This window comes from Chiroxiphia lanceolata, chromosome 1 (assembly GCF_009829145.1).
Source record: "Chiroxiphia lanceolata isolate bChiLan1 chromosome 1, bChiLan1.pri, whole genome shotgun sequence".
In the NCBI taxonomy this organism is placed as follows: Eukaryota; Metazoa; Chordata; class Aves; order Passeriformes; family Pipridae; genus Chiroxiphia; species Chiroxiphia lanceolata.
The window spans coordinates 115612601-115639515 of record NC_045637.1 but is presented as its reverse complement, the minus strand read 5'-3'; the positions used below and the strand labels follow the sequence as shown (position 1 = coordinate 115639515).

Sequence of the window (26915 nt, the reverse complement as noted above, 5' to 3'; positions counted from 1 at the left end):
CTGGCCTGTCTATAAGCAGTTCATAAAATCCAAATAAAATCAGTAAAATAAATTAGGAAAGCAAATTGTAGATTCCAGATACTAGATATGGATAAATGATCAAGGAAACATAGCAGTTGTTAGAATTTTGGTCATCCAATTTTTATCATATACTCAGTTCTTCTTTACTCTGTCCCACTAACCTGAGCATTTGCTCCCCAAAACCAATACAGAAGTAGTTGTTTAAAACTGAGATTATGAAGAGATGTGCAGCAGGTGGTTTCCACACAGAGTTGTGTTGTTGAAACATATATGCCATATACATTGTTGAAACAACATTATCCATGCATTTTCATTCTTTGTTTAAGGCAAGAAAGAGTGGACCTCTTTCTCGGATATGAATGTGTTCGATATTCTGACCTGTGGGTAAGTCTGTTCTTGACTAAAGCCATAAAGATATCTTGAAACAGCCTGTGTTTGGGATGTTTGCTAAAATTTCTCTCATTCTTGTAGGTCACACTAATGAGATTAAAAAAAAAAAAAAGGAAAATGCTGAATTGCAAATTAACTTGTCACAAGATAATTTTAGATAGCCAAAAAATAACTTTAGCAAGTAAAAATAAGAAATGTCATAGCAGCAGTTAACATGGAATAACACAATTTCAGATTGCCAGACGTTAACAGTATGGAAGAACAGTCTTTCTCATGCATACTTTGGGACTATTATAATGGTATAAGTTTTCCAAAGAAAGAAATGATCACTATTTAAAATGAGTACATTAACTCTCAGTAGTATACTCTGTTGAGCGGGAGTAAGTGTTTGAAACTTAGAAAGGCAGAAACATTCACAGTTAGGTTTAGAAAGTTAAAAATACATCATTCGCATCTCAAATACTGGGTTAATATCAAAATATAAGTAACAAACATAAGTACAAATATAATGCCTTCAACACCTCAATAAGCTTTAGATACAAGAATGTAAAGATACCTGGAGAAACAAGTGTGCCATCATATTAGCTTTTTTTTATTTTTACCTAAATTTTTCAAGCTCAGCAGCTTCTGTTGATTCTTCCCATTGACCACTGGGTTCTTGTTCCTCGCTTTTCACATTTTGACAAGCTCTTGTCACACTGGATTGAACACTTTCAAAATATATAGCTGGAAGCTAAGGAGGAAAGGGATAGTATCATTAGGCAAACGCTGCATTTTAAGTTTTATGAGAATATTATCAAGCAAAAGTACCTTTTCTCAAGTTCTGACTTGAACTTCAGACCTATAAGTTCCCATCATAAAATACGCACAATACCTGCAAAACAAAACTGAGGAGGCAGAAAACTGACGCAAAGCTAGACCGGAAAACAAGTACATAGATAAAATGTGAAGAATGGTGTCCTTTAAAATTTATAATAGCAAAACTCAACAAAATATGCAATACACGCTCATTATCTATGCTCCTTACCTGTCCCAATTCTACAATTGCACAGCCTTCACATTTATTTTAGGTTGAGGTTAAGGAGACTTTACTGTGTTCTGTAAGTTTCATGCGTTGATATTTATGCTTTGAATATTTTTAGCTGAAGTGTTATTCTCCAAAGACAAACTGTTTATGGTTAAAATACTGATCTTATTTTATATTCTTTAACACTCTTCCCTTTGTTGTAACTTACACATCTCTAAGCCTACCTTCTTGTGACATTGTGGCAGGGCACGGAGGAGAACAAATCTGTTAGACTACTTGACTATATGCAACAACAGCTGCATAAAACCTGCTCAAGATACAAAACAAAGCCATTTTTTCCCATTAAAATAAAAAAAGATATGGTGTAGTAAGATGGGAAGACAAGCAGTTTCATTCTTTTACTCATTCTAAATGGGATTTGTCCCACACAGTAGGTCTAACACTGGAAAAAAAAAGTTTAATCATAATAGAACACGATGTTCTAAGTATATGCCACAAACCATAATCACCATTAATTAGAATTCTAAAGCATGTTTAATAATAGTTATTGAAAAATATCTGTTGGTTCCTTGACTGAACATTCAAGAGAGACTGAAGTTTTTTTCAGGTCAGAATAATCCCTAGGAAAAAACACGATAGCATAAAGACGTGCTAATAGTTACATAAAAGTCTTTCCATAAGAGTAAAGAAGGTCAACAAGCAACAATGCTACTGGCAGAAAATAAAGTTTTCTGGTGTTGCCTAGCGTCCCCATTTTGTGAATTTACAAATTCTCCAGAATGACTTAAATCAACAAAGGTGTAAATAAACTTTGTGACCAGAGTAACAGTTGTCATGTTTATATTGCATTTCAAATTAAAGCATTCTGCTTTGGCAGCCAGTGCAAATTCCACACGAGTCCTGCTGAAGTTCAAAGTAAAACGTCAGATACTATACCTCATAGAGAACCCATGAGGTTTTTTGTCTGTTGCTTTTTCTGTGCTCCTCAACTTTTTTCCTGATCAGGCATCACAATTATCATTATGTGGCTAAAAACTCATTTCCTTAAAAATAAAGTAGATACAAAGAATTATATCATCGCAGCAAAAGGAACACATGTTTACTTACAGAACCAACTGATAGAACTTTAAGAAAAAAACTCCAGCTTTACCATTTTCTCAGCATGAAACCTTGGGCATTATATCAGGATATCCTTTAGAATTCCAGATATTAACACATGGGTAGATAATACTGGCTGTCTTGCTATTGCATGTATTTTTATTAGGATTTTTCCTCTTCTTTCATCTTATTACCATTATTTCTCACCATGGATTGGCTATTTATGTCACAGCAGTGCTTACAGGCTATCAAGGTTGTCAAAAACAAGCTGTTGCCCAGACAACAGAGAATATAACAGTTTTATCATCCAAATAAACAAGTTGAACAAAGGGTAGAAAAAGGAAGTATCTTACAAATAAATGAGATGCATACAGCAAGTAGAGAGAGGTGATTCTCCCCTTCTACTCTGCTCCCGGGAAACCCCACCTGGCGTACTGCATCCAGCTCTGGGGCCCCCGGCAGAAGAACGACATGGACCAGTTGGAGTGAGTGCAGAGCGGGGCTATGATGATGATCAGAGTGTGAGATACTGGATTACGATATTATTATTGTCTCAGACCAACTCAAACGTGAGGGGGAGGGGCAGAAGGGACAGGTCAAATTTCACAAAGGTGAAGTGGTGTCCATTCCACACCCCACCCCTTCCAGCCTCCTTGGGCAGCCCTGGAGCACTGCCCAATACCACACTCCCTGGAGCCCCTAACCCAGCCCCAGAATGGCTGTCACACCAGAAGTCCCACCTGCCGTGGGTGGCCACAGGAGGCCTGAGCAGATAAAACCAACACCATGTGGCCATCACATGGTCACAGCCCTGCCATCTCCTGGACTACTGGTAGCTGGATCTATGCTGGATATAGGGTGGTGGCTATAATTCTCTCATCTTCTCTCTCTTTTTTTACTTCTTCTTCTCTTACCCAAGTATCAAGGAAGGAGATTAACTGAAAGCCAGATGGATTGGATTTTGCTAAGTTGTATGAGTTAGCACGTACTAAGTCAGTGCTTTGTGGAATGCTCTGTTTTGGTTGAATGTTGCCCTTTAAATTTTTGCCAAGTTCCCTTATTGTCTAAAGATTGCCAGTAAAAGTATGTTTGACCTCCTGAGAAACGTGTGCAGTGTCTTCTCCCACGTGCTCTCTCAAGGTATTAAAAGAACTGAAGGCCCTTTTAATAGATCCAGTGAGTGGACTTTTGGAGCCTTGTATATTTTTAAAGTAAAACCCCTTCAATGAGCTTGTAGCTCAAATCTGGGCTCTTGTATCAGAGGGCTGGAGCACTTCTTCTGTGAAGACAGGCTGAGAGAATTGGAGTTGTTCAGCCTGGAGGTGAGAAAGCTTGAGACATTAGAGCAGCCTTCCAGTACCTAAAGTACAAGAGAGCAGGAGAGGGACTTTTTACAAGGGCGTGTAATGATAAGACAAAGGGTGGTGGCTTTAAAAAGAAAGAGAATAGGTTTAGATTAGATTTTAGGAAGAAATTCTTTACTGTGAGGGTGGTGAGGCACTGGAACAGGTTGCCCAGAGAAGTAGTGGATGCCTTGTCTCTGGAAGTGTTCAAGGTCAGGTTGGACAGGACTGTGAGCAACCAGGTCTACTGACATGTAGACTTGGAACTAGATGATCTTGAGGTCCCTTCCAATCCAAACCATTCTATGAATCTACAATCAGTCTGCCAAAGAATAACAGAAATTTTCAGTAGTTTAGAACTAGGTCTTCTGAATCTCAGCTGAATGCCTTATACCAAGAGTGTCTGCATTCCTTGCAGTGGGACACACAGCTTGTTTCCACAGACAAGCAGAGCTCAATTGGCCGTTACCATCTATTAAATTCCTGCAGTCAAGCATACATGTAGGTCTGACTTCCCACAAAAGCCCTCAGCTAGTCACTGGCACAGCATACATTTGTTCACTGAAAATCTTATAAAGCCCTAGAAAGAGACAGAAAGATACAGAAAGAGTATATTCAAGGGGAATCGCTTGCTGCTACAAAAGTAATTATATTGATGCAGATCCTGCTCTGAGTGAAGAAAAAAAAAAAAGGATGGTCAGGAACAGATTGAGTTTGTAAAATTATCCTAGAGAATTGGATACAGCTGTAACATTGGTAGAGCATTTCCAACTTAAAAAACGAGGATATAATTCTAGTCTCATCCTTTTTACCCATTTTACTATTTGCTAAATACAGACCGTTTGGATGTTGCCTTTGGTGTCTCTTTAATATGATTTTCCATATGAAACATGACAGCCTCCTGCAGTGTAGAATTCTTCTATTACTGATTTTTATTCCTCTTCCTCATAAAGGTAAAGAACAAGAAAACCAGTCAGGAACAAAAGCATTGAAAAGAAGAAGAAGAAAACCAGTCAGGAAACAAAAGCATTGTAAACTACCAGAAGCTGCTCCTTCCCAAATGAACATGCTTTTCCCAACTATACAATTTTGCATCACAGAAGTACCCAAACTGCAACAGCTGACAGTATGAACTCATACAGTGTATTAAATCACTCTGGGAAGTGGCCTGTAAGCCCAGTTCATTCATTTCTAATCTTCTGAACAAGCCTTTATCCTACCACTAGTCCCCACGTACAGAACGATTGATCTGGATCCACAAGAAATATCTCTCTCTCTCCCATGCATCTACTCAACAAGGTTATTAAAAAACACCTCAGAACACTTCTGTGGCACCAGTTATTACCAAGGAATGAATATAAACGGGATCTGTTCTAACAGTCAGTAGACAAAATTCTTGAGTTTAGCTTAAACCAAATGCAGCTAGCTCGAAGCATTTATTTTCTCTGCTTCATGGTTAAGAGTCCTCGTGAGTAAGAATTTCCACGTATTGTTCTAATGATGTTCTTATATCATCTCCCCAGTACACCAGTCTATTTGGGACATTATCGAGGCATGACACGATGCAACAAGCACCTCACATTTGTACAGCAGGAAAAAGTGTAAAACTCACAAACTGTCAACTTGATCACGAGTACGTTTTCACAAAGAACAGATTTCAACCAATTAAAGAACTACCAAACAAAACCACACACAAACAACTTGTCCATGAGCAAACAGAGTTAAATCTTTAAAATTTTCAGCATCCCATGAAAAAAAGTAATCCTTGGGTTAAATCTCTAGACCACAAACAGCAGGATTCCCAGTATATGGCTAGGATTTAATCCAAAATTGTTAAGTCTGTGATTATTCACATTTTGCAGCTGCAGACCAACCTTGCTTTAGGGCTGCCAGTCCAATGCTTTTGCTGTTTACTGTACCTTGGTAAAGATGAAACAGAGGAACAGCTGACTAATATTTTTAAGGTCCATTGCCATTACAGATCCAAAAGTCTCTATACGAAATTGAACCTCACAAACATCAAGCCAAATTCCCTGCACTGCTGCCTGAAAATGAAGGGATGTAATTCACTCAAGGATAGAGCCCTCACCCAGCCCTGAGAATTCACCCTGGTGTTACCTCTCTATTTCATAGAGACAGACCTCTCTGGTCTGTCAGCAGAGCATCACCATAGATGCACAGCTCACTGGACTGGGAAACCTGATTCAGGTTATTAATAAACTCTCCTGTTTTAACCCCTATTACCTTGCAGCTTGTCCCCAAGTACTTCTGCTGTACAAGGGAAGGGACAACATCCAGAAAGGAGCATTTATCCGTGCAGCTTAAAGTGCTGTGCCCTTCAGCTTTACTACAGAGATTAAACCGATTCATTAACAGCCACCTGCTGATGAAAATAGCTTTCCCCTTTCCTTCCCTTCCCAGCCTCAGCCACTGTCCTCTTCTTCAGCTGATGTGACCCAACCTGAGCCAATTTAGAGAAAGGGAACAATATGCTTCCCTTCAAGTATAGTAACTCTTCTACCATTTTCATTCACTGTTACAGTAGCCTGATGAGTGTCTCTGCTGACTGGCAGGAAGGCACAGGAGTAAATCGAGAGAAGAGCAGAAAGTCTCTTTCCTCAGTCATTAAATCAGGTAGGTATATTAGCACCACACCCTGAGTGAGGGGTAGACAAAAGGAAATAACCCCCTCTTTTCCTTCTGTCAGCCAAAAACCTGGGAGAAAACAGACATTAAATATTCCTTAACTATTCTCACACTTATTTGACTTTCTTGAAGTTGCTGGATAAGTTCCCACCCCTCTGTTTCTTCTTTACTCATGCCAGTAGAAATTTCCATGAAGCCAGGCTATTCACTATCCTCATAACTATCCCCCTGCTATTAAGCCAGCCATGAGTAATGTGTAAGAAACAAACCAAACAACACTCACTGAGGTTGTGCCAGAAAAAAAATGGGGTCAGACAACTCTTTAAAAGAGCAGGAACACATTAAAAGCAAAATGCCTTTACAGTCTTATTTCATTCCATTTAAAACAATGAGAGCAATATTAATTAATTCATTTTAACTGGGGATAATTACATGTAATTAGTTATGTTCACTTAATTACATAGGAAGAGAGATGCATTCTGATAGCACTGGAATGCAGGACAGGACAAGAAATGCTCCAAGAATCCTGTCAGAAATGAAAGAATCCACATGATGAGAAACAGGAGACAAAGGAATTATCCCAGACTTGATCTGTGGCCCAATCCAGTATCCATCTCAGATGACTTAAACGCATAAGCTTCAGAAGGTGAAAAGAACCCCAAAAATAAACAAAACCACAAAGACATGTTGGAGGATATATCTACCAACAACAACTACAGTGCAACATTCTCTTCAAAAAGAAGATATCTCACATTCTTTATAATCTTTATTGGCAATAACTACTGGATATGGACAGTTTGTAAGCCAACTAGTTGATGGATTTACCCTTGAACTCCTTCCTTAATCACTCCAGTGGCTGAGTTCCACTATCTAATCATACACAAGATAATTGGCTTAAGGTGGATAAAGAAACAGTAGATAGGTTATATCTTGGCTTTAGTAAAACTTTTGATGCTGTTGCTAGACAGGAATGTATCTAATACCATAAACTGGGTCAGATGAAGGTCAGATGAAAATTCACTCCTTAAAAGAGCATTTATCAGTATATTACTGTCAAAATAGAAATTGATTCCAAATATGGTCAAAGTGATGGCAAAGGAAGCATCAAAGATGATGAAAAGTTACCAAAAGGTACTTTTCCTCTCTAGTCTGATGGAAACAAAGGGAAGTCTGGATGTCTTCCCCTCTTGTTCTCAGAGAACACAGCAGTTAGATAAATAGATCCCCACCAGTCACAGTCTGTGTCCAGGAAATTGTACTGAAGAACCCATACAGACAATGTTTGAAGAGTATTTCTTTCATTTTATTGACTGAATCAATATGGAAATCTGTGTTTGCTATATATGACAACTTTCACATGCATATATATTTATCAGAAATTTTATTTAATAACTCCTTCGGGGATTCTCTAAAAATTAACTAGAATCCAACGTAAGGTTTCTGCTTTCCTAACAAATAAGAGTATTCAAGCTTCTGCTGGTTTGGGTTTGATTGGTTTTTTTGTTTTCCCTCTACACCACCTCAGTTCCAGTAGAGCCATAAATGGACAGGCCTGTTCTCAGATTCCTGACCTCACGCAGTGTCAGTCTCTGGGCTATTTTCCACAGCATAACTTTTATCTGTAGTCTGCCTAAATCACCCTGTTAATGTGCAGTTCACAGATTGGGGGGGGGGTGGAGTGGGAAGAAAAAACCCCGGATTTCTGAGGTCTAGTGAGCAGCTCAGTATCAACTCAAGAATAACACGTAGCTCTGTGAAGTTCATTCTCTCCGCCCTTGCTACCGGGCAGACCTTTATGGGGAATTACACCGCTATGACTTGGAGTCTTTGTGAATCACGAGAGGTCGTCTAATGCCTCCTGAACGCTCAGAGCTGGCGAAGGTGCAGGGCTGGGGAAGACGTCATCAGGTGGAATGGGAGACAGATGGGGATATTGCCTTTCCTTCCCTCCCGTTCCCCTCCCCGCAGCCTCTCAGCGCGCCGCGCGCTCCACCCGCCCCTTCCCACTGACGCCGCGGCCCGCGCTCGGCTCCGCTCCGCGTCCCGGCGTCGGCGACGCACCCTCCGCCCTGACGGCACCGCGCGGCCAATCGTCTCCCCTCTTCTTGGAGCGAGCGGGCCCGCCGGCCTATCGCGAGCCGTCGTGCTCCACAGCCCCGGGGGACGCCGGCTACCGCTTCCGCCCGGCGCCGTTGCCATGGGCACGGGGACGCCATGGCCGAACCCTCCCCGCAGGGTCAGATCTCGGCACCTCCAGGCCCCTGGTCCCGGGCAATAAAAACAGAAACGGCCTGAATAGAGTCCAGGAGATTTTTTTATTGCTTTTACCAACTTTCTGAAATGTTACAAAAGATAATTTTATTCTAGCAGTAATTAAAACAACACAAAGGCTGAATCTTTCACATTAAAGACAAGTCAGAGATTTGTGTTTTCTGTATAAACTGAATTTTGATTCTACAGTTGGAATAATGTTTTCATTTGCTTCGGATTTGGTTATAAAGTAAGAAAACGTCACTGTAATTAGAAAAGCAGTTGTAAAAAATTCAAACCGTACAGTATGTAGTCACATTTCAAATAAAGAGTATTAAAATCAAAACCTCAGTTCAGCTGCAGAAGCCGAACCTGGAAGACACTTTTGCACAGGACCATCAGCAACGATAGAAAAGAAAATACTATAAATGATGTGTCTTTCCAATAAAATAATTTAGAAAAGTATCCATTTTCAAACTTATTCATTATTCCAAATAAATGTCAACAGATACTAAATTCAATATGAAAGTGTCTTTAGGTTAACTTCAATGCCAACTACAAAGTTCTAGAGGTTTTCACTAAAAACATTATAAAATAAAATCGACTTAAACTTACTGAGCAATTTGCTTTATTTATAGCACTACATTTATGCTGACTCAAAGCTGTGTGCCTCTATAGTCTTAAAATTTGCCATAAAATAAATTACTGTTGGTATAAAGAAAATATTTCACACATTTGTACTGTACTTGATAATTTTGTCCTAGATGAGTAATTAAAACATTACTAATCATAAAAAAGCAAAAAGAAAACTAAGCTCACTGTGGTGCTCATCTGACAGACTAAATTTGTGAACTGAAAGTCATGAACCATTTACCTTATGATTTACAGAACATATGTACAAGACAAACCCTTTAGAATGGTGCAGGCTCTGTGATGTGACAACTATTTGTTACAGATATATTTTACAGCCCGTCGAACCTGCCTTTAGGAAGTTACTGTATACAGAGATGCAAGTGAATGAAGCAAATGATAACTTTTGGGAGAACGTTCATTAAATGTGGAAAAAATGGCCAAGATACTTGGTTGGAAAAAAACACCATTAGGGTACCAAATTCTACCCTAAAAGGTTTTATGACGACAAACTTGGCAATTTGGAACATTTCACAGAAAAATTTTAAAAATATTATGTTATAACTGCAAAATTAATCTAGGAAGAAATTGTCATTAACTTGGGCATATGTAAACAGAATGAGAAACATGTCAGTGTAATACACATGAAAACAGTAAGAATGAGTTGTCTAGAATATAATTTAAACATGCAACTGCATTTTAAGTGATACATTTTAGATGATAATTTAAATGGAGTGGTCAAAATTAAGACCTACACTTCATGTAAACATTCATATTTTTAAATAAATTAGAAAAAAAAGAAAAAAATGAAAAAAGAAAAAGGGGAAAAAAAAAAGAGGGACTTCCTGAGGTGGCTCTGCAGCCAGGTACACAGTAGCACTAAGCTCCATTCCAGGAAACGAAGGCATCTAAAAAAAGTGCAAGGTTATTTATTTTTCTCTGACTGTTGGAATGGGTATACATTGGTGTAGTTTTTACAGGGCTTAAACCCTATGAAAAAAAATCAGTGCACAGCAATTATCACTGCTCTTTTGCATCCATTAAGGCAAAACATACATCTAAAATAGAAACTACATCCTTAGCCATTTTATTTTAATACCATGCTTGATTTTAAAGCAGAGAAGGTGTAAAATGAGCAGCGAATCACTTAACCATGGATTATCAATAGGGATTTATGCACTTAATACCAGATCTTCTCCTGTTCATATGGGGAAAAAGTGCAAGTATAACGTGCTACTACTGCCCAGGAATACTGGAACTAAAGATTACTGTAAACTGGTTTGCCAAGTTATGGTCTTTCTGGCACTGATTAAAATATCTACACAATAAATAAATACTGTGATTAGACTTGTGGGCCTTTGGTTTTGTTTCCTTTCTACTTTACTAGAGATATATCCACTTCCAGTAATATTGACCTAAACTTAACCTTCCCAAAGTAGAAGCCAGATACAAGGTGTGTAGCACCACAGAACCCTGATTTCCAGCATTAAAGAGTTAGAAATCCAAGAGGATTATAGTAATTTTTTGTGTCTTTGGAAACTGTTGTAGGACTCTGAACATTAAGTGTAAAATACTGCTGAGAGGACTAGAACAAAAGTAATGTGTTGTGGACAATGTTACCTAAAATGCTCAAAATATCTTCTCTCTTTGATTCGGCAAGAGCTACTTAGTAGTCAACAACTGACATGCAGATATGTGCTTTTTATTTTTTTAAATAACGTAGAAAGTTTTGGGAAACCACCTGCTGTAGTTTCACTGTTACCTCAGTTTGATCAGAGGGAAAACATGGGTTATTTTCTAAAAGAGCACAAACCTCAAACTAAGGCACAAGCTACACTATTATCTAAGAACACCGATCATTACACAGTATTGGTCAAACTGCTAATGCAGACCTCACTTGCTTTGCCACTGACCTGAGCCTTTGTTATGACAGTTTGGATACCATTATTCATACTGCTGTACACTACAACTTCCTTTCTTTAAACTGTCTTCTTGGAATTCAGTCAAATGAAAAAAAGGGAAAAAAAAAAAGGAAGAAAAATGTTAAATAATTACATTACATTTAAAGGGAACAGTAACAGTCCGTGTAATGTAAATGCTATTTTTAAATGTTTCTATTTATTCCCACTGATTGCTTTACTTTTGTAATATACAATTACCTTCTCTTGAGGTGACACTTGGCTGAAGCACGCCAAAATTCCACCTCAAGTGGTATTTTCAGATAAAGTCTGCCTTCCTCCAGAATCAGCTCCTTTTGCTGGACCACCTCAATTGGTCCATGATAAAACTCCCAATTTTGCCAACAGTTTGCTTAATAGCAAACAGCATCTCCTAATTTTAAATGAGCACAGATTCTAATTAAAGCCATTGCAATACATCCAGAAAGGTCTAATGGCAATACAGAATGTAAAGAGATGGAAAGTAAATACAAAAAACCTCCCTAAGGTATAAGGCAAAAAGTATTAACAATGGAAACTGCGCAGGTAAGTGATCAAGATTTTCATTTATATATAAAATTCTCATTATTTCAAATATTATAGTGCTAAACTCTAGAACTTGAAAATGTTAAGTATAATAAATGCACACTGACTGTATCTTTATCCGTAGAGCCCCCCAAAAATCCCATTTACTTTAATAAATGAATATTTATTTCTTCAATTCATTGTACATGATAAAAATTTATACTAATTAAAATAAATAAAATGTTTAAAAATAAGTTGGTGTGATATCATATATGCCCTTTACAATGGAGAGGATCAGAACTGTACACACAAATACCACAAGCAATTAGTAATCCATAAAATAATACTGATCATAAACCTATTCCAGAATTAAACTACAGCTAATTTAATCAAATACACAGTAAATTTAAAACCCAAGAAATATATTTGATGAAGACATGAAACTTTTAGAGTATTTCATTCTCAGAGCTAAGTAAATCAGACTCTGCAAGTTAATAGAAAAAAATGCAAGTAAAAACCAGAAGAAAAGAATTCAAGTGTACTGTTGTGGTAAGTATGTATAACTTCGTAGAGATCAAATTGCTGTCTGTAAATTCAAATTATATTGTGTAAACATGGAGTGTCCAGAATGGCAAATACTGACTTGGGGCTGTAACTACAATTACTGCACTCATACTGCTACTGGACAATAATGAAAAACCAAGACATAATTAAAAAAAAAGAAAGAAAGGGAAAGCAGGAAACCAGGGTATTTAGATATATTTTAAGGCTTAACTAACCATCTGACTTAGGGCTCTAGGCCACTTCTGTAGAATAGGAGAGCTAGATTCCAGAAAACACTAGCATGGAGTGGAGACATAAACCACAGCAGTTCTTGTCAACAGCACATTAATATTTGTTCTATGAAACCACAAAAAAAAGTATACCCTGCAAAAAACAAGCACTAATTGCCTGCATGGAAAACAAACTTCTGTAGCGCACATTATAAACAGAGGTATTGCAAAACTTTAAGCCATGTGGACCGGTAACCATCAGCAAAAGCTGATGTAACTTTTATGCACATATTGATTATTGAAAATAATAAGCATTCATTACAGTCTTCCTATTTAAAAATTAAAATAAAATTTCCAATAAAATAAATAGCTGAAGTGTGATTACCACTCTCATCTTACTTGTTGGAAAAATCTTCGCATTATGCAAGCATATCTACAGTGCCCTAAACAATGGCAGAATTAAATATATGTTGCTCCTTAAATTGGAAATCACACTTCCATGGTATAATATCCTACAGTGATACATATATACACACACAAATACACACAATTCCTCTTGGTTCCGTTCTATAAAGATGTTTCAGCATCCACATATTTCACAACAGGCGATTTTTCCACTTCTATTTTCACACTTTCTGGTTTTTCAGGGCTGTTCGAAAACAAAGAGGAAAATGTAAGGTTTGGTTCACTTTCAAACATTTTATACTTTACAAAGAACACTACAAGTATTTACATAGAGACACTTTCATGATGCAATTCTATTAAATTTTAGTAATTGTTAAATACTATTCACAGGAACAGTACAAGCCTAAAGAGAGAAAATGCCAATCTCTCATCCATAAATACCATTTCCAATCCCACCGCTATTATTGATTTGAAACTGTTTGGCAAAACACCTTTAAAAAGAAAAAAACCAACAACATAGCAACCTGCAAAATCGTCTAGTTAAGAATTCTCAAAAATACTCAACAAGCAATATTACTAACACTGGTTTATTCTTGGACAGGGAAACTATTTTGTTCGTAATACAAGACTGAGAAAACATTTCGGTCTTTTCAAAAGGGAGAACCACACTTGCAACAACAAGGACAGTTAGAAACCTGCATAAGTGTCCATTCAAGTGAAGTGGAAGACCCTAAAGCCAAGTGGTTGGCTGGCACCTGAACAGTTGATACTCTTAGGGACGCAGCCATTGAACGGTGCCTTATCCAAGGACAAAAAGGAATGTCCTGAGGTAGTTGCAGGACAGTAGAAGATAAAATGAAAGAGCATAAGAGGAAGGATTCTCGAGGCATGAGTATTAGAAGAGATGACAGACACATCTGTAAAGTTGCTCTCTAACGAAAAAAATGTATTAAAAATTCATACAAAGAGAAAAATTCTGGGACTCCTTGGAAAATACAAGTGTGCGCGGACTCCGCAGAGTCTGTAAACTATGACAGATGGTTGAGGGAGAAAGAAAAAGCAATCTGAATCAGTTCGGATCTAGAAAAAAAAAATGAAGAAATGTATTTTTTTAAAATACATAATTTTTAATAAATAATGCCAACCCACACAACATGTCCTCTGGAACTGTAAAAGACATGCTTGCATTAGTATTTGAAACAGATAAATCTGAAAATAGCACTGCCTACAGAACTATTTTTACCACAGCACTAAATATCTGTTCATACCATGAAATGAAGACTGTTACACAGAAAAACCTTAACGGAACTGAGATGAATAATTTACTGGTAATTACTTTTGACTGAGCAGTAGTGACATCTCTAAATCTTGACAGCACCCACTAGATAAGAAAGTGCAGCAAATATCTCAAAACAGCAACTGAGTCAAGGCTCAAGGAAGTCCTGCCTTCTAACATTTTCTAGATTAATGCAATATCAGATTGCCTCTTGAAAGAGCTGGTTTCTGGCACCAGTTTTTTATTTTCAATTTACAGTTTTAGGAAGTTCTCTACCAAGATGGAATTTTTACTGTACTAAGCTCAAGCAGGGCATGTTATGGAATAAAAGGGAAATGTCTAATAGCAAAACATAACAAACAGATGGAATAATGAATACATGCTTAGTAATCAAAAAACACTGCAAACTTGTCAGAAGCCTGATTTGCTAGTGCTGCATATAATTCTATACTAACTTAACTTACTCAGGAAACAGGAAAGCCCAACATGGAGTTGTACTAACTTGTAACCTGAAAACCAAATCTAAAAATTTTAATTCTTCTGGAAAGAGAAATACAGGTCTGTATCTCTTCAAGCCTTATACACCCAACAACTATCAGATAAGGTACTAGAAACGTCCACAAATTCTGTAACAGATTTCTGAGAATTTAGCATGAAAGAAAACAATTAAAAAAAGAGGGTAGACTGATAGATATGCTCTGTTATCTATCTAATTCCTCTATTATTTGTCTTCCTGACAGTCTTGTTCGTGTAGTACTCAAGTTTTAAAAATGTTTCAATTAAACACGAAATTAAACATTTTAAAAGTGTTTAAACAAATACAGGCTAGAGGTTCACTCGAAATGGTGCCTGCACTCACAAGTCTCTTCAGCTTTTCCTCTTCACCCTTGGCTGACCTGCTGTCTGGCCAAAGCAAAGCCGTATTTCCATGCCTAATTTGGAGCAACACACGTGCTGAATAGTCAGATGGTACAAAAGTGCTAAGTGGTCACTCACTTCTACTGTTTCCATGATGCAAGCTCAATGGCACCTGAGATAGCTCGCACAGTTACATATGAACACTCCCTTCTCACCATGAACTCCTCCACTAAGATGTAATTTTATACAAAATCTGATAATTTCTTATCTTTGAAACATGCCTTCCTTTGACAGAATTGGCTGAAAGGGATCAACCAAGAGAGATGCGTAGACAACAGGATTGCATAACCTTAGTGTTCCAAGACAACCATGCCCATTCTCCCTTCTTTCCTACATAAAAACTACTAAGCAATAGTTGCATTGTGGTGGAACAGTTCACAGATACCAATCCCTATAAAATACAAGCCTTTCAAGAAGTTGGGGATATTCCACGTATTCAGGTTTTGGTTTATTTCCCTTGATAGATTCGGCCAGACAGGAAAGAAACTAGGACAGAATAGCAGAACGATTCATTGCACCCAGAGCTGGTTGTTTGACGGGGACTTCACTGAGAAAAAGGCTCCCAATCAGTACAGAAGATGCACGTCAGCTCACAGGGAACTGAGACTCCTTGATCTGTCCATTACCTCATTCAAATATATTTTATCCTTAGTGAAGGCAGTATTTGAGACAGGTTTAATCTTTACAATATTAAAAATGAGTTGAGGAAAATGAATCAAGCAACCCACCCACAGAACCCTAGGGCAGATCCCAGGCAGCATAGAGCAACAATGAAAGTGACTTACCATTATTCCCAGTTGAATTTGTAATGTTGAGAATCAAACCACTCCCATGCTCATATACACTCTAGTATTTAGAAACCCTAAGCCCATCAGAGCAGTAAACACTTGTATTAAAGCAAATAAAGAGTAATTTCAAAATTACTATTTAAAATAATACATTTAATTAAATAATTCCTTATAGAAATTGATAAACTTCATAATGAAGAAAAATTAAGTTTGAATTCAAGTTCCTCTAAACAAAAAGTCAGTAACTCAGAGTTACAAACCACATATACTCATTTTTTTGATATACATTTCAAGAAATACAAGTACAGCTGCTAAACACAAGACCACAGTTAGAAAACATGTGAGTAATTATAGCTACCTCAGGTTAGCTCTGGTTACTTTGGCATTCTCAGTACTCATGGAAAGAGCCTTCCACTGTGCAGTTTTGGCCATTTCGTCTGATATGTTTACAACTGAGGGATCAATGCTAAAGAACAAACATACTTTCTGATTAGTATTCAATTCCTTGCAATAGTATTATACTTACTGTCACTCATCATTTACATCAGTTGTGCCTTTTCTCAATATTTACACAGCCACAAGTTGAGTTCATCTCTCAAAAATGTATTTCAATAAAAAATCGAAAATTTAACTCACTAGCATTACCATAATCACACATCATCTTGGAAGAGTTTTTCACATAGATACCACTAAGACATTGAGAATATTTGAGAGATAACTCATATGCTCAGAAATAATTAATTTAATCACACTGTTCTGCTAAGGCTTTCATAAACCAGTTACTTTAGGCGGCTTCCAGGAAATAGTCAAGGGCAAAGAAGCAAATGTTAATAAAATTTCAAAACTGGTATCTCAAGTGAGAGTTAAAACTACTAAAAATCTAGAAACTACAATTATCTAGACAGACTTCAAGGTTTGGTTTTTTTCCAGCAAAGCCTTACTAGACATTTTTCAAGGTTCTTTTGCCAGACCACCCCCCTCCCAAGTCCTGTAGAAGATAAGTTCACCTTCAGAGATGGTAAGTTTTTAAAATCTATTTCCACTTTTGTCCTCCACACATTTACATGTACAGTGGACTTAGGTGTTGCCTGTAGGTATGTTTTCTGTCCTGTTCCATACTTAAGCTTCACAGTCTACTGTGACTCTTATCTGTAAGTTTTTCAAACGGCAAAGAAATTTTTCAAAGCCATTTTTCCTCAGGAATCCCCTTAAGATACAAGGCAGCAGAATACAAAGTAAACACACGCACACAGTTGATGAAATCATAGTTCTACTGTGAGAGCAGTTAGCAACTCAATTGTTTTTTAAAAAAGCTTTAGCATTTTCATTTGAGTTGCTACAATCTGATTAAGCCCGCTCTCCAAGTAATACTCATCAGGAATAATTTCTGCCTGTTCCCAGCTCACATCAAGGTAGACCTGACACTACCCTAGATTCATAGGAAGGCCAATTTTTAACCCAGGAACCCTCAGAGAGGAAAAGAAAAGTGGTAAGCTACTTATTTGTCACATCTTCAGAGTATGTTGGAACAGTTGTAGAATACTTGACAACTCAGTTAAATACAACCCTCAGTAAGGGACAGACATACTGAGACAAAATGCCTTCCAAAGCTGAAGGAATTTCCATCAGTGAAATTCCAGCACTCTCTTTTCTGGAAAAGAACCTGTCCTCATATTTACTTTCAGAAAATGACCTTTTACTAAAGTAAAATGCTTGCCTGTAAAAAGGGGTTTTTGCACCATAGAAGTTACTGACTTTAGCCCTCACTGAAGTAAACCAAAGAATTACACACAGACTTCATCTGAAAAATCCAAGTGGCTGGTAAACATATGACTCAACTGATGCTATTAGTTGCTTAAAGCTCAGTATTTCATGCACAGCAGCACACAAATATTCCATAAAAACTGACCAAGGATGCTTCTTCACCTTTAGTACAGCTGGTCGAAATTGAGTCATCTGATCTGTTCAAGATGGTCACGTAAATTTATAATTAAGATGCAGTTTTAAAGAACAATGCAACATAAAAATACTACTGTAGCATCATGAGATATACCTTAATAATTCCTAATCATGGCTAAGTTACAAGCTTGGGAGGAAAAAAAATTAATTCAACCCATACACCACCAACTTAATATAAAGCAAATTACACTATGTGATACAAAAACTTTTAAAAGACCAACATTTTATTATACCTGCATTTCAGCGTTTTTACAGGAAAATTCAAACTTGCTTCTCCATATGCAAGGTGTACGCTTTCATTGTCTGAAAGCATTCTCTCTGCTTCCTGTAAATTCCAAGTAAGAAGTTTGTAAAATCAGTCATGCAGCAGAAACCAAAGTATCTCAGACTGACAGTTATTCCATTCGGATAAAGTACTGGAGTTGCATGCAGGAGAAAAAGCTTATGACCTATTCTCTTAGAAGTGTTTTATTCAGGCAAAGGAGATGGGAGAATGGGGAAGGAAGGTGTTACAAGCTTTGTGAGGAATTCAGCTAGGTGATGTACAGCAAGGCTGGACTTTTATGGAGAGGTTACACAAGCTGTATTACTATATTACACCATATCCCTGATACTATGAACAGTTTTGTGGTTAATTTAAGCAGGATAAGGAACTCTACTCCACCACTTCCTTCTCCCCTTCCTTTTTCTCTCCCTCTTCATTTTCTCTCCTTCTAATCTGATGAAAGACAAAAAACTCAACATTTTTGTGTTAACTACTGCTTATTTCCACTTTGCTCAGTAATTTTCATCACAAATAAGAATCATAGTCCATAATAACATAATTGAAACAGTGACTTAATTCCTTAACTGTCAGCAATAGTTCCTCTAGAATTAAATCTCATTAGTAAGGAATTTCAAAATGTATATTTGGTATATAAGGTCATATGCTCAGGTCACTTAAAATTCTTTTTCATCTTATTATTTCCTAGTAATTTACAACATGCTTAGTTTGATTGTTTTCACACTTACTTCTTTCTCTTTTATCTTTTTGTCATCTTCTTTCTTCTTTTTACTTTCTGGCATAAGATCATCAAGCCAACTAAGCTCTCTTTTGGTGAAACATAAATCCATGAGCTTGCGAATGAACACTAAAGCTAGAACCTTAAGGGAACCACAAATGAAATAATTTATATTTAACTATTTAAATGAACAAAAATTCACACACGCTTTCAGTACGCTCAATCTGTAACTGAAGCCCTTTTTTCTACTACTAGTTTTATCTTACCACAAAGTTAAATAATTTCCACTTTCAACAGCTATTCACAATTGAACTGCTTATTTTCAGGAAATGAAAAGTCTTTGTGTTTCAAAGGGATTTTTGGTTTCTTTCCCACTCCTTTCTTTCTTAAAGCAACAAACCTCTTCTGAAGAGATTCTGGATGATTCACATACTTTTGTAAAATTACTAACTTGTAAAAAAGAAAACTTACCATCATAGGGAAAACAACAGCAGCTGCAGAGGCTTTAATCACCCACAACAGAACTAGACAAGTGAGTTGAATGACTGTAAAGATATGAACCTTCCAGAGTGGCACATAACGTAGATAAATCAAGTCAGGTTGATGTTTGGCAGGCATTCCAAACAGTTTTATACGGTCAAAAAACTGCACGGAAAATAAAATCATCCTTCAGTTAATTATTTTATGTCTTTCCGAAAGAAAATAAACATTTTTACGGGACTCCAGAAAGGTAAGCTAATTCCAAATAAAACAATAATGAAAGACACTGAATATTCAAGGAGGTGGAACTGGGGGCTATTTTGTTGGGTTCCCCCATCTCACACTAATAATAAAAAATTCCACAACATTGCAGAAAATTTGTTTCTTGGCTAGACTATTGAAGGAATAAATTAAACAGAACTGGAAAGTGAAGGCACAATACTGTAAGAATCATGACACTCAAGAAATTATCCTACACGCTATTCAGACAATATGGAGTAGCGTTATTGTGGCTACATAATGTGGTGTGTTACAGTTTCCTTTTCAGTCAGTGTTAAACAAACTGCTCATTAATATCAGATTTTACCTGAATGCCTTTTAATGAAGATACTCCCATGTAAAGAAATACACCATACAAAACTGGCATTGGAATAAACTGGGGAAGAAAAAACACCCACAGTTAAAAGTGGAATCAACACAGCATAAGATAGCAGTCCATATCAGAGAAAGACACAGACCAAGTTATTTTTTACTTTATATTTTACTGAAGTGAAATCTGTAAACTCTGAGGCCCTTTATTTATAGAGAAAATATATGCATCACTGAGTAGCAAAAAAAATCTAGAACTAACAAGGCTATCCCCCGGGATTAAAAAAGCAGTTCCATCTTGACTGCCCATTCATTCAATTTTCCAGGTTGCAACCAAGATTTTTATTCATGCTAAGTATACTGCTTTATGCTGCAATTTGATAGGAACTGTATTGACACTACTGGATTCTGTACAAATTCATGAAATTACCATATGAAGTCTTACTTTTGATCACTTGTCTTGCATTTCTGGAGCAGTCGAAACAAAAACCCCACCATACCAGCTGAGCTATGAAAGTCTGTTAATTTTTCAGAGCTAAATTTTGCTTCAGTAAGATCAATTTAAAGCTTACTGCAGATAAAATTTATAATAGTTTAAATAATAATATATAATATACATCTTATATAATTTAATATTAAATAATTTTATCCTTTATTATAATTTAAAGCCTACTAAGATAACAAAGTTGTCCACTGATTTCAGTGGCACTTGCATCAAACCTCTACAGTGAAGCTTTCAAGTAAAGGACAGCCAACATACAATTTGAAATCTTAATAAAAACTGCTGCTATCAAGCTTGAACAAAAGCCTTTAAATAAACAGTGTGGAATAAAACTATGCCTTAGGGATTCATTACTGTGCGTGTGTGTGTGGCTAGTGTCTTCACTGTAAGCTCTATAATTTGATATTTTAACTTCTACTGCATTAAATCAGTATAAATCCACATATGGAACAAAAGCACAGCAACTGACAGATGCAAGGTTTTGTTTTCCTTACTTCTTTTGAACAATAACAGTCATTCACACTGAAAAAGAAAAACATTTAACAAAAAACAAGAGAAATTATTTCATTCCTATTACCACAGGTCCATTAAAAAAGCGTTAGTTTCAAAGAATCAGCTGTTTTAACACGGGGCAAACATCTTGCTTCAGCAATCAGCACTTTTAACTTTTGGTTTTGAGCAACAATAAATCTATTTCATTATTTTTGCTTTTGTTTCTGATTATTTGCATTATATAGTAAAGTTCTTGGCAGCTTTTCAGCCAGAGATTGTCAACTCTGAATACCTATTTTTAGTAACTAGTAGGGCCTTATTGTTTTCAGACCTTGACATTCTTTAACGTATACAAATGGCCAACAGAATTTATAATATGTAAATCTAATTACTAAACTATAGCTGTGTGTTCACAAGCTTATTCCTTCCCATTATCTAAATTTAAGAAGCTATGTTTCTCATGAAATTACTTATGATCTGTCTTTAAACTGACTTTTGCAAAGTTCTATAAAGGTACTAGCAATGATGCAATATCTGATATTCTGGCAACAAAGAGCAGTTCTTTTGTTTCTCCTTTTAACTACTGGATTTGAAACAACTAAGCAGAAGTTGAACAGCTTTTAGTAAGATCTGAGCAAAAAGCCACCCGAACTGAGTAGTTTTATTTCAATAAAGTCCTTGAAAGGCCACTAGGGATAACAATTAAGAGACAAAGTGTAATCTGAAGCTACAATACAACCAGCAAAATCACTATTACACCATGATGATGCATAAGATAATCTTGACACTATAAGCATCAAATGAAGTTTAATAAGCTGAAGATAAGAACAAGTGAACAATATAATATCTATCACCTTTTAAACCAGATGGTTTTGTTCCTTCTGCTGTATTACTTCTGCTCAAGTAACCCGATATCTTTATCACACTCCTTTTCTCTCCCCATTTATGCACTCACATAAAAACTACGTTTTTTGGGTAATATAGATTCAGTAAACTAAAAAAGAGCTGGCAAGAAAACCAGGTATGACAGACAAAGGTTGCTTTATTTACTACTCACTACATTCCTAGTTTTCTCAGATTTTGTTCTCTTACATCCTCCCACACTGTTTCTGTTCAACTAACATCTGTTGCTAAAAAAGAAATTAAAGAATGGGTCCAGGCATGTTTTACTTAACATAATAAAACTTCCTAACATTATGAAATGCTAAATCACAACATCAAAATCAAAAGCACAAAGAAACTATTTTGGAAAAACTTTTACCTTTAACACAGAGGTCATGAACACTGACATCCCCATCAGCACAAAAATCATCAATCCTGTCACTCGCTGCTCCCGGATTCCCAAAAACTTTGGTTGTTCTCCTGGTGCTGAGCATTGAGATTCAACCTTCAGGCTGTTAACGTGACTTATAGACAGGACAGTTGCAGCAACAAACCACGGTAAACCCATGAGAGAACATATCCCCAACATAACACCAACCATCAGCAGATCAAGATGATAACCACAGCCTTTCTGTAAAATTAAGCAAACAAATATCTTGATAAACTTTCTATTCATATGATACCATATTTCCAACTCAGCCGGTAAATAATCTATAAATATAAAATTACATATTTTGAGAGGGTCCACAAAATTGTATTTGTTCTTTATTAGTCAATTTAAACGTATTTAGTAGCTGTTGTTAATGTTCCATAAATTTGCAGAATGAATCTGATTTAAAATAAACTTGACTTATGCAACACTAGGCTTTCAGAAAAATTACTTTTACCTTCAGTTTATGCTCTTTCCTGTTTATAATAACAGCTGTTATTTGTTGATCCATGAAAATGAGAATAGTACAGAGTAAAGCAGGAACAGCAGCAACTAAGAGTGTCCACCAAGGGTTGCTTCCAAGAGGATCTATGAACCATCCTCGGTCTTTTCGGGTGGGCTGTAAAAAGCCCCCAACAAAGATAAGAATTAAATTACTATAATAGAATGCAGATTTTATTGCTGCAAACAACTTCAACGAACAACAGATCAGTTTCTTAAATATGCATTCAGATTTTTTCCCAATGGCTTTGACCAAAAGACTGATTAAGCTATTACAAGTGAACATAACATTTATGTGGAAAAAATTAAAACAAATCCATTCAATCCCTCCTATTTGTACATTTGCACAAAAGAATGCTTCCTTTTCAGTTATAATATAAAGCAGTCTCTTCTGTCAGGTGAGACATACATCCAAAAGAGAAAAGAGAGACTACTTGATCAACTACATTGTAAGCAAAAAAGAAACATTTCTGTTTCTATACAACTCCATTGTTCTATTGTCTATAAAACTGCAAGCATTTTCAAAAGGTTTTATTTCTTACTTCAAATTTCTCTGGAACATGGAGCTTAGGAGAAGGTATTCCTACAAAATAGTCAATCAAAACCATGATTACTATGGTCAGAAATACTGCAAAGTCACTGATGGTAGAACGCACCTATAAAGGAAAGACTTGTGTTAAGTCTTGCTTTTTCATCATTACAATTTGCATGTACAGAAAGACAATTTCTCCCCTATGAAAAGTGAAGTCGGTCTACATTATACTATGTCACTGAACATTACATATATTTTCTCTGTTTTTTCACACTAAGCTGCCTGCCGGCATATGAAGTTGCATAAGATAAACATTCGGTACATCCAACTACCTCATAATTCTGTTCATCCAATTACCTCATTTAAAATGGTTTACTGCAAGAGGTAAAATAACTCCCTCATCATCTTCCTGTCCCCTCAACCCTACTAGGGAACTCAGCCATCACAGCTAGTCTCTTGTAGCTTAAGTCAGTAACATTACTGAAGAGTTCTGAAATCAATACTCATACATTTGATGTTTTAATCGATAGGAGGCAGATAATCTGCAATACATTCAGATTATCAGAGATAATCTTATTAAACGTAAGGAACATTTTGCAGGAGTAGGCTGAGGTTTATAGAAGATCTAACCACTTCATTCTGCCTACAAGAAAATGTGTAAATCAGTCCAAGGACCATCATCATATTAGCCTCTATTAGAAAACACATTCCCCTGAGAAACCACTCAGAACTCTACAAACATCAGTAGTCTGGGGAAAGCAATCAACTGTTTTATATGGATAAGCGAGGAAAACAGCAGCAGTATTATCTCTCCAAATGATATCTGGCAATTCCCATTAACTTAGGGGATTAGGTCTTCCAACGTTTAGAACATCTTGTTACAACTATACCAAAGTACAGACTAAGAAATGAATTTTCTGCAGCAAATTTCTTTCCTCTAATGTCTTCATTTTTGCAATTATTAGCTAATTTTGGGGTTTTAATTTCCTTTTCTGTCTTAAATATCTCAATAAAAATTTTGATTTAAGTTATATTAAGGTATTTATCACAAGATAACAATAGTTTCTAATCAGAATTACCTTAGTTGGGAAATAGCGTTTAGTCTTGAATTTCTTAAGGAAAGAGGAGAGGAAAAATGTTGTAAAGAATAGTATGACAGACCAGAAGAGAACATCTGGAATATATGGTCCGTGATGGCCACAAGCTGATCCACGAAACACACCATGAAATTTTAAACATTCCTGCAAAGAGAAAAACTCTTTAAATTTCTATGTTTTATACATTTAGTATATTCAATCAAGCTTGCAACTTTTCTATTTAAAACACATTTGAGAACGTCCACAATCCCAATAAAAAGGGAGTTCTTTCCTTTATCACTACCTACCCTGAAATGCCAAAAATGTGTGCTGTCTGTTTCAGAAAAACCACAGTAGCCATCACTGATTATTTCAGGATGCCAAAATGTTGGGAGATGCCCAATTCCTTTATATTCACACCATTTCTATTCTGTTTTTCAAAGCATTGCAAGATAGAATGTATATAAAATAAAGACTGAGGACTAAGCCCATGAAAAGCAGAAGATTCCAAACAGTTATTTTCAATTTCAAATAATTATTTTCTTCCAATCAATATTTAGGTAGTTCCTTTGATTCTGTTGTAGTTATACCAATGTCCAACAAACTGATGGAACATGTTTGCTACCACATTTTTACTGCAGATTCCATCTTTACATCATCTTAAAAATATTTGTTCGTCCTTTCCAGGAAAGGAAGAAACAAAGTTCCTGTTTATTCACCTCATCGTATTCATCTGCACTTCAGAAAGACAACTGTGCTGCCTATCAGGTTAAAGTGGCTACCTAAAGCAGACTACTTTAGCATTACTATTAGCATTTACTAAAATACTAGCATTTACTGCCCTGGACTCGCTCACTGAAATCTCTACAATGACTGTTTAAAGCCTCATGGAAGGAATGAGAGGGTTCAAAAATACAGTTTTAAGGAAAACAATCCACGTTCAAATATAAAAAGAAATCAGATGAAAAAATATTAATCAAACTGATATCGTGCAGATATTTTTTATACATACAAACACACAGAGACATATAATAGATCTCAGAAACTCACAGAAACTGTAAGGTTGCTCCATGCTATATCTTCCCCAGACTTATTCATACTCCTCCACACACGCAATGTTTCATTGCTTGGTTTCTCAGGCTCAGAACACACGCATCTGAAGGGAAGAAAAAAAATAGTTTTCCTGCTTTTAAGCTGTATGTGCCAAAATGCAGCAATTTGCAGTAAATTCAAAAATGCTCAAGAGTTTAAGCCAGAGTTTATCTCAACCTTTTATGAAAGCAGCAGAGTACAAGGTTCCTCATTACAGCATGCGAACTACTGGCATGGTGGGGGAATCAAGAATCAAAGAGACAACTGCTGAGGAGGTTTAACAAATAGTACAAAAAAACCCCCAAAACTATGTATTTTAAAGAATGAGAAGCAGGTAAAATATTGACTTAACTATTTGACTGATCTGCCAGTTTTTAAAAACAGAAGCACCTGAAAAAAAAAATGAAATGCAAAACATATGTGGACTTCTACATATTGTGAGTAACAGATGAAGACAAAAATCCAAATGACTCCACTTTCCAACAACCATATACTAACAAATATTGTGTTATTTTTAAATAATTCAACAAACTTGGCACAAACAGTTTTCTATGACTGTGTACCAATGAAGGTTTTTAGACTTCTATACTGCATAACATCCCACAATGAATGCGTCTACAATTAGTCTTACTGCATACTAACATAAGAGGAAACAGAGATATTGAAACCATTTCATTTAAAAAACTGGTGTAGATGACTACATTTCAACAACTCCTTTAACTCCTTTTCAAACTAGACTATGTGACTAGCCTCTAGAAGTTTCTAAGTCTTTTGTCTGTTCTAAAACTCTGATAGTTAGCCATTTATCTTATATTTGCATGCCTTCTGATCTATACATGACCAAAACCTGTCACACCATTTTTGAGTATGTAGTGAGCTAACTGAAGATATAAATGCATACACTGCTTGGGTTTAAAGCAACTACATACATGCTTTTTTTAGTAACATTTTTGTAGGAGTAAAATTGTCCCTCCCTACTGCAGTGTTTTGCACACTTGGACCAGAAACCATTCTGTCAGGTTTGTCTCTCAGACAGGTTGACAGAAGTACACATCAAATAATAAAAAAAACTCAAACCAAAACTCAATTTTGATTTAATGGGATGTTTTCAAATAAAATTCAAGTACACCAAATGATAAGCTTAACAGGTAAACATTTATGTAGAAGAAAAGAAACAGGTAATAAGCAAGAAATGGGTTTCCTTTTCTATGAGATTCACCAAGACACTAAAAAAAAACCAAAGAACCATGGAAGGGCAAATTTGCATTTGATGGTGTGAAGGTAAAGAATGAAAAAAACCACTAAATGTGCAAAGGCAGAAAGAACCTAGATTTGCAAAGTACAATGTTTTGG

The 26915-nt window shown here is 36.3% G+C and overlaps 2 protein-coding genes across 12 annotated transcripts in view; both read right to left on the bottom strand.

Moving 5' to 3' along the window:
• NEK10 (NIMA related kinase 10) overlaps positions 1-2447 on the bottom strand; it is an 88574-nt gene extending 86127 nt beyond the window's left edge. The window contains 6 exon segments of the mRNA XM_032687334.1: positions 400-498; positions 1014-1146; positions 1999-2041; positions 2043-2058; positions 2375-2435; positions 2438-2447. Coding sequence (XP_032543225.1) covers positions 400-498; positions 1014-1146; positions 1999-2041; positions 2043-2058; positions 2375-2435; positions 2438-2447 — 362 coding nt within the window.
• A 6374-nt stretch (positions 2448-8821) lies between these two features.
• Positions 8822-26915, bottom strand: part of SLC4A7 (solute carrier family 4 member 7) — a 92544-nt gene continuing 74450 nt past the window's right edge. For 5 of the 11 annotated variants that reach the window (XM_032685423.1, XM_032685479.1, XM_032685469.1 and 2 more), the window contains 11 exons: positions 25521-25626; positions 24474-24635; positions 23405-23518; positions 22819-22980; positions 22311-22562; positions 20054-20122; positions 19459-19632; positions 18998-19129; positions 18220-18311; positions 16386-16493; positions 8822-13289 (listed from right to left, as the gene is read on the bottom strand). In XM_032685423.1, coding sequence (XP_032541314.1) covers positions 13208-13289; positions 16386-16493; positions 18220-18311; positions 18998-19129; positions 19459-19632; positions 20054-20122; positions 22311-22562; positions 22819-22980; positions 23405-23518; positions 24474-24635; positions 25521-25626 — 1453 coding nt within the window. In that variant the 3' untranslated portion in view covers positions 8822-13207. The remainder of the gene's footprint in view (positions 13290-16385; positions 16494-18219; positions 18312-18997; positions 19130-19458; positions 19633-20053; positions 20123-22310; positions 22563-22818; positions 22981-23404; positions 23519-24473; positions 24636-25520; positions 25627-26915) is intronic. The other 6 variants (XR_004356612.1, XR_004356613.1, XR_004356610.1 and 3 more) reach the window with 6 other exon arrangements.